At 42.3% G+C, this 14,591-nt stretch overlaps 1 protein-coding gene across 2 annotated transcripts in view; it reads left to right on the top strand.

Moving 5' to 3' along the window:
• RIMS2 (regulating synaptic membrane exocytosis 2) overlaps positions 1–14,591 on the top strand; it is a 1,127,809-nt gene that overhangs the window by 784,540 nt on the left and 328,678 nt on the right. Inside the window, exon 16 of one of the 2 annotated variants that reach the window (XM_033933083.1) lies at positions 1,383–1,409. The exons of the other annotated variant lie outside the window; for it this stretch is intronic. Within the exon in view, the coding sequence (XP_033788974.1) occupies positions 1,383–1,409 (27 nt within the window). The remainder of the gene's footprint in view (positions 1–1,382; positions 1,410–14,591) is intronic. 2 annotated transcript variants of the gene reach the window in all.

The raw sequence follows: 14,591 nt of genomic DNA, 5'->3' as shown, positions 1-14,591 counted from the left end.
AATTGGTTCCTGGTTGGCTTTACCTGTTGCAGATCCCTATTGTCTGTTGTTTTAGGTGAGCCTGGTAGCTAGGGATTCCCATATATGGTAAGTGCTGTCCTGCTTGTCCTCGGAGTAAACAAAGTTACTCACCTGCAGCAGGTATTCTCCAAGGGCAGTAGGACACACATTACCACATATCCTCCTTCCTTTCCTAGTTGTATACCTTAAGCTATTTTTCTATACTGCTGGTCCTGTGTATTGACATCTGGTGGGAAATCACCCATGTATGCATGGTGCAGCATTCCCAAATGCTTCAGAAAATACTGAAATGCTGGATAGTGTCTGTGCTGTGCTCTGATGGATGATGTCATCCATACGTGATAATGTGTGGCCTGCTGCCCTTGGAGAATACCTACTACAGGTAAGTAACTTCATTCTTATTTGCATGTAAAAGCTATTTTTCATATGGAAAAGGCATTCTGTAAAATACCTCACAATATATGCATGTATTCATGAAAAATGGCATTTCTGGTTGCATAGTTTGGGCACAACTGGGGCAGAAGTACAATGCAGTGTACAAGTGTAGAGTATGTACACACATTCACAAGTACTGTACTTAAGAGCTAGTGTTAATGTGCGTGTCGACATTTATGCATTTTTAGAGCTGGTTTTGGGTGCTTATTTTATAAGGGCTGATTTTATAAGGTCTTCATAAAATACTGTCGTTACTTTTTTTGGACTTCTCTTAGACATCTTGTTATAAAATTAGGCCCAAAGTGATCTTATAGGCAGAGAGAAGGAGATGAACAGAAATTGGATAAGCCTTTAGCACTACATTACACAGACTGGTTGGATAAAGTAAACTTTTCTGCCAACATCTATGTTTCTTGAGATGACAAGGAATCAGGTTGGCCATCTAAAAATATCTAAAGATAGATGCTTTTATGGAAGAAATGTAAGGGACTTTTATGTTTCACAGTCTTGTTAAATGCTGATTTTATTTATAGGTTATTTCTGAGTTTAGAACTCATCAAATCCAAATAATAATTATTATGTAAATCAATGTATTATGAAATATAGCTCTTGATTATTTTAATTTGCGTTTGCATGTGCATTTTATTCATAAGTCATGGTAATAAATATCTTATAGCTTGGATATACATTTAAATTCCTTTTTCCAAAAGGTATTTAACATGAAATAGGGATGTTTAAAAGAGATTATGAATTATTAAAATAGTTAATAACCACATCATAAATTCTAGGAATCATAGATAATTATTCACATTGCAGAAAATTAAAAGGGGAACATTGGTTTGTAAGTTGTATACATCCCTCTTACATGTATAGAGTTCATATGTTTTGTCCCTTGACATCAGTTCATTTTTAAATTTGTTTTCCAGATAAAGGCTCATATTCTTATAATTCAGGTAAATTTTCTAGCATGTAATGCATGTAGGTATAAGCATAGTTTGTTGTATGACATCATATACAGTATGTTTATTTTAAATCATTGTGCATATGTTGAATTTTTAGGAAACTTATCTTTCCTTGCTTGCATAGCAGAAATGCTTCCCTTTCTGGCTTCATTTCCAACATCTAATTTTTAAAGATATCTGAAAGTCACTTGTTTTAAAATGTGGTGTTTATTTTATTGGCTTCAGGATAAGAATACTTGAATGTCTAGTAGAGAAGCTACAATATACTTTTAGATAATGATAGATAAACATAATATGAACAGGCTTAGACTTGGTGACTTTTGCTTATTTAAGAATTGATTTGTGCAAATTCAAGGGCCTAATAGTAAAGCTTTGTTTCCATTCTGTGGTTACAGACAAACATTTAGAGATAGGTAGTCATACAGATTTGAATGGGAAGGAGAAACTCCTGCCTGGTTAAAGTGCAGTGAGCAGGCCATTCACTAATTTTCAGCAGCACTTAACTAGCTTTAATCCAGCTGAAAATCTGGTGTGACCTGCAGCACTATCCAGTTAATGACAGGGCAGGGGCAGGGAAGCATTGGAATTTACCCAGTTAGCAGAGATATTCAGTTTGCTAACCAGGTTAAGTGCCTGGATAGTGTTAAAACAACAAAAAGCATTGACTATCTGGGTCAAATTCAGTTGACATCTGTTATTGTCTTTCAAAATGCTGACTGCTCCTGTGTGAATATTGAGAAGGGGGTAAATTAGATCCTTAAGAAAACTTCTGCAAGAAAGATTATTTTAAATGGTAAATGTTAAAAAAAAAAATCCACGGCACAAAGGGAATTCAGTTGGAAAAGAAGTACAATTCTATTTTATATGAAATTTTATTTGGACCCCTGTATACCTTAATATGGATAATATTGTACCCATCTGGTATAGGGACAATGGGACCATAGAAAGCATCGATGCATCCTCATGTTAGTATGGTTTGAAGGCAATAAGAAACACCCAAATTCTACACTTTAAACCAGTGTATCGCAAACTGTGCCCCGGAAGATTCCAGGTGTGAGGAGGAAAGTTGCCGGCACCATCTGACTGCTTACAGGATATACCTCTCGCGATGAGAGGCATGTCCTGTAGTTAGTCAGCCTCTCCTCACCTCTCCTTCTGCACCCCCTCCCCTTCACCAGTGGTAATAGGAGGCTAAGGGCCACGGCTAGAGGATATCCGCGCATGTGTCGACGGGATGACATCACACATTCACATGAGTCACTGTCCGCACATTTCCGGGTGTCCTCCAGCCGCAGATTCGAGATTAGTGTTCTGCAGCTTAAAAAGTTTGTGACACACTGCTTTAAACATACTCTTTTCTAAGCTTTTTTTTTCATTTTACAGCCTGCATCTTCTCAGAGCATGCATAGGGAGCCTTAGAATCTAGCTAATTTGTGGGTTGGAAAGACAATAGTGTCAGCCATCTTCCCAGGGCTGGGACAAGGGTGTGACATCTGGCAATTAATCTCAAAGTACCTAGACACCACTTCTTTGAGATTTTGATAAACTGAACAATCATGATCACTTCAATGCCACTTTATCCAGAACAAACCTGTAAAAATGCATCATTGAGCATCATACATTTAAATAGTAAACTTTATTTTACATACACATGACGCTGGTGAGATTGAGTGAACAAATACCCAGTGAGTAACAATATTGAGTTCTTCTTAAGAACGATATCAGATTTAAGAATGATGAGTGATATACCCTTTATATAATTACTTTCACAGAACTGTACAAAGATAGTGGGAGTCTAGGAGCCCTGAAGAAACGGCTAAGCACCATGAAATGTTGGCTACAAAACCATTTAAATTTACCACAGTTATCAGTATTGCTGTTTAATATCTCAGTCCCACACAAAAATTATCATAGTGGCACTTAGTCATTCTCTACGGAGGTTTTTTCAAAGCCAATGATATGAGTGGTGGTGGTTTGAGTATTTATACTCTACCAGAATAGACATGAAGCTTTTTCTTCCGTCAAAATAAGACTCTCAGCCTGATTAGTGGAGTTTTTCTGTATGTATGTTACATACACATGAGGGAAATTTCCAAAACCATTAACTTGAATGTATAGTGATACCTTGGATTACGAGCATAATCCGTTCCAGGAGCATGCTCGTAATCCAAAATGCTCGTTTATCAAAGCGAGTGTCCCCATAGGAAATAATGGAAACTCGCTTTGATGCGTTCCCCCCCCCACAAGAAACGGCATTGCTCCCCCTGAAGGCCCCCCCTGCGATACGGAACCCCCCCCCCCCCGCGATTGGGCACCCCCCGCCATGATCCGACACCCCCCGCCAACGCGATCAGGCACCCCCCTGCCGCGATCAGGCACCCCCCCCCCCCCCGCCGAGATTGGGCACCCCCCCGCCGCTTCTTACCCTCATCTGGGCACCGGCACCAGCATGTCTTATGCTTAGTGCCGGTGCCCAAAGATCGGCCTCCTCATCTGCTGGGCCTTGAGCATCTACGCATGCTCAAGGCCTGTGAGTTCACGTTCTGAACCGGCACCAAGCACAGGACATGCTGGTGCCGGTGCCCAGATGAGGGTAAGAAGCGGCGGGGGGGTGCCCAATCTCAGCGGGGGGGCCCGATCGTGGCGGGGAGGGGGTGCCCAATCGCGTTGGGGGGGTGCCGGATCGCGGGGTGGAGGGTGCCGGATTGCGGGAGGGGGGGGTGCTCTTAAATCAAGCCATGCTCGGTTTCCGAGGTACCGATTTTGCAAATGTTCTGCTCGTCTTGCAAAACACTCGCAAACCGGTGCACTCGTAAACCGAGGTACCACTGTATAGGCTATTTGGTAATCTCTCTCTCCCAATGAGTAAAAGTCCAGGCTGAGAGTTCTTTTGAGCTTCTTTAACTCTCTATGTCCCCTTTTCCACCCCCCAACCCCCAACCCCTTGAAGCTACTACCCTAGGTGACCATTTAGTCTTGGCTAATGATCTGGGCTTGCCCTGCATCTTCTCTTCTTCTATGGCTTGAGAAAATCACCTCCACAATCTACCTTTTAACTCCTAAGGCTGAAAGTATTAATTCTGTTCTCCCAATCTGTGTCTTGGGGGGGGGGGGGGAGGAAGCTTAATAAACCAAGCCTTAAATGTAATTTGGGGCATAATAACTCCATAGTAATCTATTAAACAAGAAATAATTTAAAATCTGTATAGTAAAGAATTATACTGGCATCCAATTGGATTCCAGAAGGAATGCTCTGTCTTCTGCCTTATGAGATGTCATCTTCCTTGAATTGCCTTGGAATTATGGATAACTAGAATGGGTTTGTACCATTGACACATCCCTTGTTATGCTGAAACTCATTTGAAGTGGTGTTTGCATGATGGGGTGAATTGGTAGGATGTATTTAGTTGAAAGTCTTGTCATTTTATTGAATTTGTACTATCCAGAAAAGTTTTTATGACAAAATGGTTATCTTAACTAAGGGTCCTTTTACTAAGGTGCGTCCATAGACTTATAATGGGCGTGTTAGCGTTTAGCACGTACTAAAACAGCTAACGCACCTTGGTAAAAGGACCTCTAAATGTTTAAGATAGTAAAACTGTTTGCTTCTTTTGTTTGATCTGATGTAAGAGCTAAAGCGGTGCACAGACATACAAATCTCAAAGTTCTGAATTTTAAACATACTGATTTGATAAAATGGGGGAGTATCTGAAAAAAGATTTGAAGAGATGGAAGGACAGAAATTTGGTGAAGAATATGTGGTTTAAACTGAAAGGATCTATAAAATCAGCAACAGATTTTCTAAACAAGAGCAAGAGAAAAAAGGAAACTCATATGGTTCTCAAAATAAGTGGCTGACTAAATAAAGTCAAATGATGTGGCATTCATGAAACATAGTAACATAGTAAGTGACAGCAGATAAAGACCTGAATGGTCCATCCGGTCTGCCCATTAGTTATTCTCATTAGAAATACATGATAAAGTTAACTTGTCTCTTGTTTGATATTTCTGGGCAGTAGACTAAAGTCCACCTGGTAATGTCCTAGGTTCTAACTGCTGAAGTTGCCATCCAAGGTCACTCTAGCCTATCCAACCATCTTCTTGTTTGCAGTAAAGTCTGGCTGGTAACATCTTCATGTTCCAAGTTAGTGGAGTTCCCATTGATGCCCTCCCCATCCTATCCTACACTGAATCACCACATATGGGACACAAACTGTACAAATTTGTTCAATACTGGCCTTAGTTCTTTAATTTATATAATTTGTTTGTTTTCTAATTAGAGATCCTTTGTGTTTATCCCACGCTTTTTTGAATTCTATCACCATTTTCCTCTCCATCACCTCTCTTGGGAAGGCATTCCAGCCATCCACCATCCTCTCCATGAAAAAGAATTTCATAACATTACTCCTATGTCTTCCTCCTTGCAACCTCAAGTTATACCCTCTAATTTTACCATTTTCCCTTCTCTGGAAAAAATTTGGTTCTATATTAATATCTTTCAAGTATTTAAAAGTTGGTATCATATCTCTCCTGTCCCGCTTGTCCTCTAGAGTGTACATGTTTAGGTCTTCCATTTTCTTCTTGTACTTTTGATTCAAACCTCTTCCCATTTTCATTGCCTTCCTCTGGACTGCTTCAAGTCTTTCTATATCCTTCACCAGATACGGTCTCTAAAACTGAACACAGTACCCCAAGTGTGGCCTCACCAATGACCTGCAGGGGCATCAACACCTCCCTTCTTAGTTCCTCCTCTGTCTATACAGCCTAGCAACATTATGTACAGCCACCAACTTATCATACTTTAGATGCCTTTAGATCTTCAGACATAATTACCCAAAGGTCCCTCTCTCCATCTGTGCTTATCAGCCTCTTACCTCCCAGCACATACAGTTCCCTCAGATTTCTACCACCCAATTGCATCACTCTGAACATAAGAACATAAGAATTGCCGCTGCTGGGTCAGACCAGTGGTCCATCCTTTCCAGTAGTCCGCTCACACGGTAGCCCTCAGATCAAAGACCAGTGCTCTTAATGAGTACATTCCAGTTTAGCAGGAACTTGTCCAACTTTGTTTTGAAACCCTGAAGTGTGTTTTCCCCTATAACAAATTCTGGAAGAGCGTTCCAGTTTTTCACCACTCTCTGGGTGAAGAAGAATTTCCTTATGTTTGTACGGAATCTATCCCCTTTCAACTTTAGAGAGTGCCCTCTCATTCTCCCTACCTTGGAAAGGGTGAACAGTCTATCTTTATCTATTAAGTCTATTCCCTTCAGTATTTTGAACGTTTCGATCAAGTCCCCTTTCGGTCTCCTCTTTTCAAGGGAGAAGAAGCCCAGTTTCTCCAATCTCTCATTGTACGGCAACTCCTCCAGCCCTTTAACCATTTTAGTCGCTCTTCTCTGGATCCTTTCGAGTAGTACTGTGTCCTTCTTCGTGTACGGCAACCAGTGCTGGACGCAGTATTCCAGGTGAGGGCGCACCATTACCCGGTACAGCAGCATGATAACCCTCTCTGATCTGTTCATGATCCCATTTTTAATCATTCCTAGCATTTTGTTCGCATTGAATTTTAGTTGCCAGACATTAGACCATTCTTATAACTTTTGCAGATCCTTTTCATGTTTTCCACTCCCTCCGGGGTGTCCACTCTGTTACAAATCTTGGTATCATCTACAAAAAGGCTAACCTTACCCTCTAATCCTTCAGCAATGTCACTAACAAACATATTGAACAGAATCAGTCCCAGTATCAATCCTTGAAACACTCCACTAATTACTTTTCCCTCTGAGAGAATGCCATTAACCACCACCCTCTGGCGTCTGTCCATCAACCAGTTTCTGATCCAGTTCACCACTTTGGGCCCTAACTTCAGTCCATGGAGTTTATTCAAGAGCCTCCTATGAGGAACAGTGTCAAAGGCTTTGCTGAAATCTAAGTAAATTACATCTAGCATATGTCCTTGATCCAATTCTCTGGTTACCTAATCATAGAATTCAGATTTGTTTGGCATGATTTACCTTTGGTAAAACCATGTTGCCTCAGATCTTGTAATCCATTAGTTTCTAATAATTTCACTATCCTTTCCTTCAGCAACGTTTCCATTATTTTTTCAATAACCAAAGTGAGGCTTACTGGCCTGTAGTTTCCTGGGACCACATCCGCTCTTCTACAGTCCTGTGGAACTTCTCCTGTCTCTAAAGATTTATTGAACAAATTTTTAAGAGGACCTGCCAGAACCTCTCGGAGCTCCCTCAATATCCTGGGATGGATCCCGTCTGGTCCCATAGCTTTGTCCACCTTCAATTTTTCAAGTTGTTCATAAACACTTTCTTCCTTGAATGGTGCAGTATCTGCTCCATTCTCAGGTGTGACTTTACTAACCAGTCACGGTCCTTCTCCAGGTTTCTCGTCCGTGAACACCGAACAGAAGTATTTGTTTAGCACATTTGCTTTTTCCTCATCTCTCCACATAGCAGTTCATAGAAGGGTTTTGCAAATACTGTTGTATACATTGTTTTGTTTTATTAACATTTGATATACTGCTTAAGCATTTAACAGATTAAGCAGTTTACAATAAAATACAGATAAATTAGGAAAGCTAGAGAATAATATCTTATCATAAGAGGTTCAGTGTCAGGAGCAGCACAGAGCACCCAGCGCACCGGCTTGTGCCAAAAACCACCTCTGCAGTCCTGCAAAAGAAGGGGGGGAGTAAATGCAGCTAGAACATATGTAACTCACAATATTCTGTACGTTATGGAGGAAATTCAATAAATAATGCTGAAAAACTTGAGCGCTAACCACTAATCTATGAATGGAACATTTCCTTAATCAAATAGCGTTTGGCATGAATCCTGCACCTAACATTTGGGTGCCATTTTTATGCCTGCTAAAAACAAGTGAAAATGCTGACGTCCAACTTAGCCTATCTTTACTACTGTCATATCTTGTCCTTTGCTGGGGGTGGCCACCATAAGTGTCCTGCATACATAAGCCACACCTACCTTCTAGTATAAATGCCTAGAAGCATATTGCCTGAATTACTCAGCAAGGTTATTTTTTTTTACTTGTCATAGTAAGATGCAGCCCATCATTACAATATAGTCTCTTGTTTTTCCATGTATTTTCCCATCTTCTTATGTACCTAAAGCCTTCTTGACAATATCAGGCTCTGAGCCACTTATTGAAGATCTCAGTATTTAGTGCTCTTTCCTTTCCTTTTCCATATGTAGGTAGTACTACTGAAAATGCTATGGTGTTTACAAAAGGCTTTAACCCTTCCCCCAGTTCCCAAAAAGCTTTCTGTGCCGCAAGTGGGGTATTGCTGGCTAGGCTAGGCTTTAGAATTTTTAGATTCTTCTCTAATTATAGACAGTATTTCTTTGGTATTCCTGGTAGCCAAGTATCCTGGGAGACACTTCACTATTTTAGTCTCCTTGATTTGTGTTCCAAGATTCATGCCTCTTATGCAACAATTTTCTTGATTGAGCTTTCTTTTTTTCCCTTTGGGAGTCCTTTTCTTCTTGAGTTACCTTTGCTGGTTCCAGTTGCATCTCAGTTCTTTTTTCTTCAGTATTGCTAACCACAGAGCAAAAGAATTATGTAGATGCAACAATTGTGTGGGTGGATGTTTCTGTATCACATGTCATAATCTACCTGACTCTAGTGTGATCCATTTATTCCTGGATTGTTTTATTCTTTGAGGAGGTGGTGGTAATTTGGTATAATTCTGTGGAGTGATGGAAGCTGATTTATGACTCTGTGGTGTGATGGAAGCAGCTTTAATTGCCTCCAATTCCTGCTTAAGCTTAAAGAGTTCCTCCTTAATACTAGAAACCCTTAAGCCTCCAGATGGTGTGCCTTGGAACTAAGGCGCCACAATGATTGCACTGAATATAAGTCATTCTGATTGGTTGATATTGGAATTGCAAACCCTGGAATGGGGGTGGGGTGAGGGTGTGTGTAAAACTTCCCAAGAAAGTAAAGGAAAAGAGGGTTTAAAAAAAATTTTATTTGTTTTTTACTAGCTGAGAGTAGAAGACTGAAGGGAGAGGGAAGGTATTAAAAGTAAACACAGGGTCATACAATTCAGGATTACTTAGCTTTTAGAGATTTGCAGTGCTAAAAGCACATGTGCTCCCACCAAGGCTTTGTCCCAAGGAATACAAAAGAACACAAGTAGAGGAACACAGAAGATTGTGACCAACCAGGCTCTGCACCTGCTTTGGTCCCCTTTAAAAGCCAAAAGAAGATCAATGCTGGGGTCAGAAAAGCACACCAAAAGCCCATATTACACTCCGTGACTGGGCCAGTGGTCCATCGTGCCCAGCAGTCCACTCCTGCGGTGGCCCCCAGGTCAAAGACCTGTGCCCTAACTGAGACCAACCCTACCTGCGTACGTTCTAGTTCCACAGCAACTTGTCTAACTTTGTCTTGAATCCCTGGATGGTGTTTTCCCCTACGACAGCCTCCGGAAGAGCGTTCCAGTTTTCCACCACTCTCTGGGTGAAAATGAACTTCCTTACGTTTGTACGGAATCTGTCCCCTTTTAACTTTAGAGAGTGCCCTCTTGTTCTCCCTACCTTGGAGAGGGTGAACAACCTGTCTTTATCTACTAAGTCTATTCCCTTCATTATCTTGAAGGTTTCAATCATGTCTTCTCTTTTCAAGGGAGAAGAGGCCTGGTTTCTCTAATCTCTCACTGTATGACAACTCCTCCTGTCCCTTAACCATTTTAGTCACTCTTCTCTGGACCCTTTTGAGTAGTACTGTGTCCTTCTTCAAGTACAGCGATCAGCACTGGACGCAGTATTCCAGGTGGGGGCGTACCATGGCCCAGTACAGCGGCATGATAACCTTCTCCGATCTGTTTGTGATCCCCCTTCTTAATCATTCCAAGCATTCTGTTTGCCCTTTTTGCCGCTGCCGCGCATTGCACGGATGGCTTCATCGACTTGTCAACCAGTACTCCCAGGGGCATGATTAATTCTAGAGAACCATTTTTCATAATTGTGATAATAGAGAATTGACAAAGGCATATGTGCTACATGAAAATAGTCAAAATACAAAAAAAATCACTCTTGTACTGTTTATAAATGTGCTCTATTAGTAATTCATAACTTGTTACTAAGTTTTACGCTCAGTCCAAGAGTGATTTTTCTGTATTTTAAATATCCTCCTTCATCACTCGACTTGTGAACAACTCAAGTGCATTGCCCCTATATTTGTGCATGAAAATAGTCAGCAGTATACGGCTCTTGTTCCAAGGAGTGGTCCAACTGGTGGGATCCATTTCACAAAGTAAACGTATCAGTTTTTTCTGACATCTGAAGCACCACACACAAGATACCAAAATACATGGATGAAAACCATTGTCAATTGTTGGTAGTATTTATTTATTTATTATTTGGGTAACAAACAGACTTTAGAAGAATAGTAATGGTGGTGGGGGGTACATGAAGAAAGAGCTGACAGAATAGGAGAAAATAAAAGTGGAAAGACTAGTCCAAGCTGAAAGGAGCTATAAAAATGGGAACAAATCTTTATTTAAGGAAAGTAGAAACAGGAGGAAAAGGAAACCTATATGGTTATCCCAAAAAGTGGCTGAAAAATTAAATGCAAAAGATAAGTGGCTAAATGGTCTATTCCAATTATTTTGCTGGGCATTGACCTGGATAAGGCATTTGATAGGAGGGAGAAGGGATACATCAGGTCTCACATAACATCTTATTTCAGGACCGTAAGCTGAAAGGATTAGGGGTAGAGAGTGACACGGGTAGTTAGCTTGGTTTCAAACAAAAAAGGGCTTTTATTACATAAGCCATCATGAATAAGTAACAGTTCCACAAAGCAAAGAATTGTCAGAAACATTGTAAAGTGTAAGAAAACAAAGCACACAAAAAGTACACTTCAATATGGCTTGAGATGTCATCAGTAGCAGCTTGGGTTGAAGTAGCTTCTGCAGCTTCCCTCACTGAAACAGGTGCCACACCCTACTCCCAGCTGTAGTCTCAGGGTGGCCAACAGCTTGTCTCAAAAGAAACAGAAACCTGCAGCGAGTAAGGTTCAATAATAAAATAATATTACACAGTTCCTTTAAAGAGTTCTATTACTCAGCAGGTTAGGTTTTGCAGTTCCCAGCAAACAAATTTTTTAAAAAAGGTAAAGCTTCTGGTTCAAAACCAAAACTCGTGTTTAAACAGTCATTTTCCTTAATCTCATCCTTATGGTTCTTTCCCAATTTGTGCAAGTAGTTGTATCACAGCTCTGTTCCAAATGTTCAAACCAAATTCAGAAAAAAGAAAAAGTAACTCTCCTGCATTCAGGTAGGAACAATAATAGACAAACACTTCTGTCCTAATCACAGTCCTTTCCAGTTAAAGTCTGGTTAGGTAGGCAGACTTGGTATAAGCACACACAAAAAAAGGCACTGTTCCAATTAACTAGTTTCCATAGCTTCCAACAGCTCACTTTGTGGAGTTAGCCTCTGCAACTTCCAAGCACTCTTTCAGACTTGGGAGCTCTGCTTGGGCCAGCTGGGCAGATTCTTCTAGCTCTACCATCTTAATGTCGGGTTTTTGTGTAGGCTGAAGTTTGTTCCATGGCAGTTCCTGCTTCTCTGCCTTCTCTAGCTCTGCTTGTTCCTTCTCACCTTCCCCTGTAATGTCTGTAATAGAGAATGACACGGTGGCAGTTTACCCGCGGCTACCGCGTTTAGCCGCGGGTAACCCACCAAAACGGGGAATGAAAAATAGCAGCCTCTGCGGGGACAGGGACAAGGCCATTCACCGCCCCGTGGAGCGGTGAATGGTCTTGTCACCGCAGTGAGGCATCAAGGATCGCACGGTCCCCGCAGCCCCCACCCGCACGCCGGCTCGATCGTTTAACCAGCTTCCTCTCTCCGCCTCACCTTAGTTTGCCGGCTTTCTTTTTCGGCGACCGGCACGCTTTCAAAGAGCTGCACATGCGCGGCTGCTCAGTATTCAATCTTCTGCTCTGACCCAACCGAAAACAGGAAGTTGCAGCAGAGCAGAAGATTGAACTTTGAGCAGCCGCGCGTGCGCGGCTCTTTGAAAGCGTGCCGGTCGCCGAAAAAGAAAGCCGACAAACTAAGGTGAGGTGGAGAGAGGAAGCTGGTTAAACGATCGAGCCGGCGTGCGGGTGGGGGCTGCAGGGACCGCATGTTCCCGGCTCACACAAGGAAGGAGGGAGTGAAAGGGAAAAAGTTTCTCTTCCTTGGAAATAGATTCTGAAGTGACTTCATCAAAGAAGACCAGCACCAAATGTACAAGAAATCCCTTAAACAATGTCAAAAGAGCCCAAAAGAGAAAACTGCTACTGCCGTGAGACTCCATTATTGAAGGAATCAACTTGAAATCACAATTCAAGAGACAGGAAAAGGTTAAATGCCTCATGGAATCCTCAGCCACAACACAAACCAAATTGTGAATGAAATCAGAGCAGACAGTAAGAATTATAAAATTGATGTCTAATGCTGAGGCATTAGAAATAATGCCTCAGCAGTACAATTTTCAGAAGTTCTATTTGCTCATAGTAAGGGAGAAGAGAGACTGCTAGTGATGGTGGGGGGACTGATAGAAGATATGAAAGAAGGGTGGTAGGAAGGAGGGAGGGAAGGGTGGTGGTGGAAAGGAATAGAACAGACATTGAAAGAGGGTAGAGAGGAACAGACCCTGAAAGGAAATGTGGAAGGCAGAGTGGGGAGAAGACGCTGAAAGGGAAGAAGACAGATGCCAGACTATGGGGGAGCGTAGGGAAGAAGATGGGTGCTAGACCAATTGTGGGAGGGGGTGAAGGGAGAGGCACAGTAACAGCAAATGGAAGACGCAGAGAGAAGACACACAGTGGATGGAAGGAATTGAATGAGAAGATGTGGAAAGCAGAAACCAGACAACAAAGGTAGAAAAAAAATTATATTTATTTATTTATTTATTGCTTTAGGATAAAGTAGTATATTAGTTGTGTTGATAAAAATTTATAAACAAAGCCCTGCCAGCTGAACATCTCTTTCTCTAGTTCAGCAGCCAGAACTTTGATTTATAAGAAAGGAATAAGCTAAATATTGCTGTACTAAGGCTTATATGGATGCTGCGGGGACGGTGACGGGGTGGTGAATGGGATGGCAGTGGCGGTGACGGGGCGGTGAAAGGGATGGCGGTGACGGGGAGGTGAAGGGAACGGCGGTGACGGGGCGGTGCAGAGGCTGGTGGGCCGGGGACGGTGCAGTGACGGGGACAGATTTTTTCCCCGTGTCATTCTCTAGTCTGTAACTGCTTTTTGTTGGTGAGAGCTCTGGAAATGGAATGGGCCATAGCTCTCTCTGGCTCCCCCTTTGGCCAGCCTGCAGATTGCTACCTGTTCTGATAACAGGGAACTGTGACTGCTTTCTTAAAGGGGCTTTACAATAGATTTTCCTCCAGAACTGCTTAACCTATCTTGCCAGGGATTATGTTTTGTAGGAACTGTGTCTGGATAGGCAACCTCCTCTGTCTGCAAGCCGGGGAAAATTTCCTGGTGAGCTTTTCTCACCTCTGAATCAGTTTTCTTTTTACTTTTAAACAGTGACAAGCCAGAAGCTGTGCTGGATTTGTCACTGTAGCATATTTCCATCCCTCCCTCCCATCACCCTATGCAGCAGATTTCCATCTTTCCTATCCCCCTTTGCAGCATTTCCCCACCAATCCCCCCATCGTGAGACCTGACATACTTTTGGGCCTCCTAAAGCAACAGCAGTGGTGGCAGAGGCAGCACTCTGAGCAGCATGCTCGCAGCCTGCCCTGCCAGGGCTTCCCTCTGCTGCGTTATCAGTGACATCATTAGTGACACGGCAGAGAGAAGGCCCCAGCAGGGCAGGCCACGAGCATCCTGCTCAGAGTGCTGCCTCTGCCAGCCAGTCTCTACCACTGCTGCTGTAGGAGGCCTGTAGGTATGTCTGGACTCCCTGAATTGGGGAGCCTGATTTTTTTTTGCAGATGAATCAATTCAAAGTGAATTGGTGAATCAATTTCAATCGGGCAGTACTAGCCGGCAGTGCTAGTATATAAGGCAAAGCACTGCCAGTGGGGAAGGTAGGAATGTGGGAGGGGAGCTGAGGGGGAGGGAGGGAAGGAGGAGAAACCATGCCACGAGAATGGATTCCATTCTTGCAGCACT

Source organism: Geotrypetes seraphini, chromosome 2, assembly GCF_902459505.1.
Source record: "Geotrypetes seraphini chromosome 2, aGeoSer1.1, whole genome shotgun sequence".
Taxonomy (NCBI): Eukaryota; Metazoa; Chordata; class Amphibia; order Gymnophiona; family Dermophiidae; genus Geotrypetes; species Geotrypetes seraphini.
The sequence above is the reverse complement of the archived record's forward strand: the minus strand, read 5'-3'. Positions and strand labels throughout refer to the sequence as shown.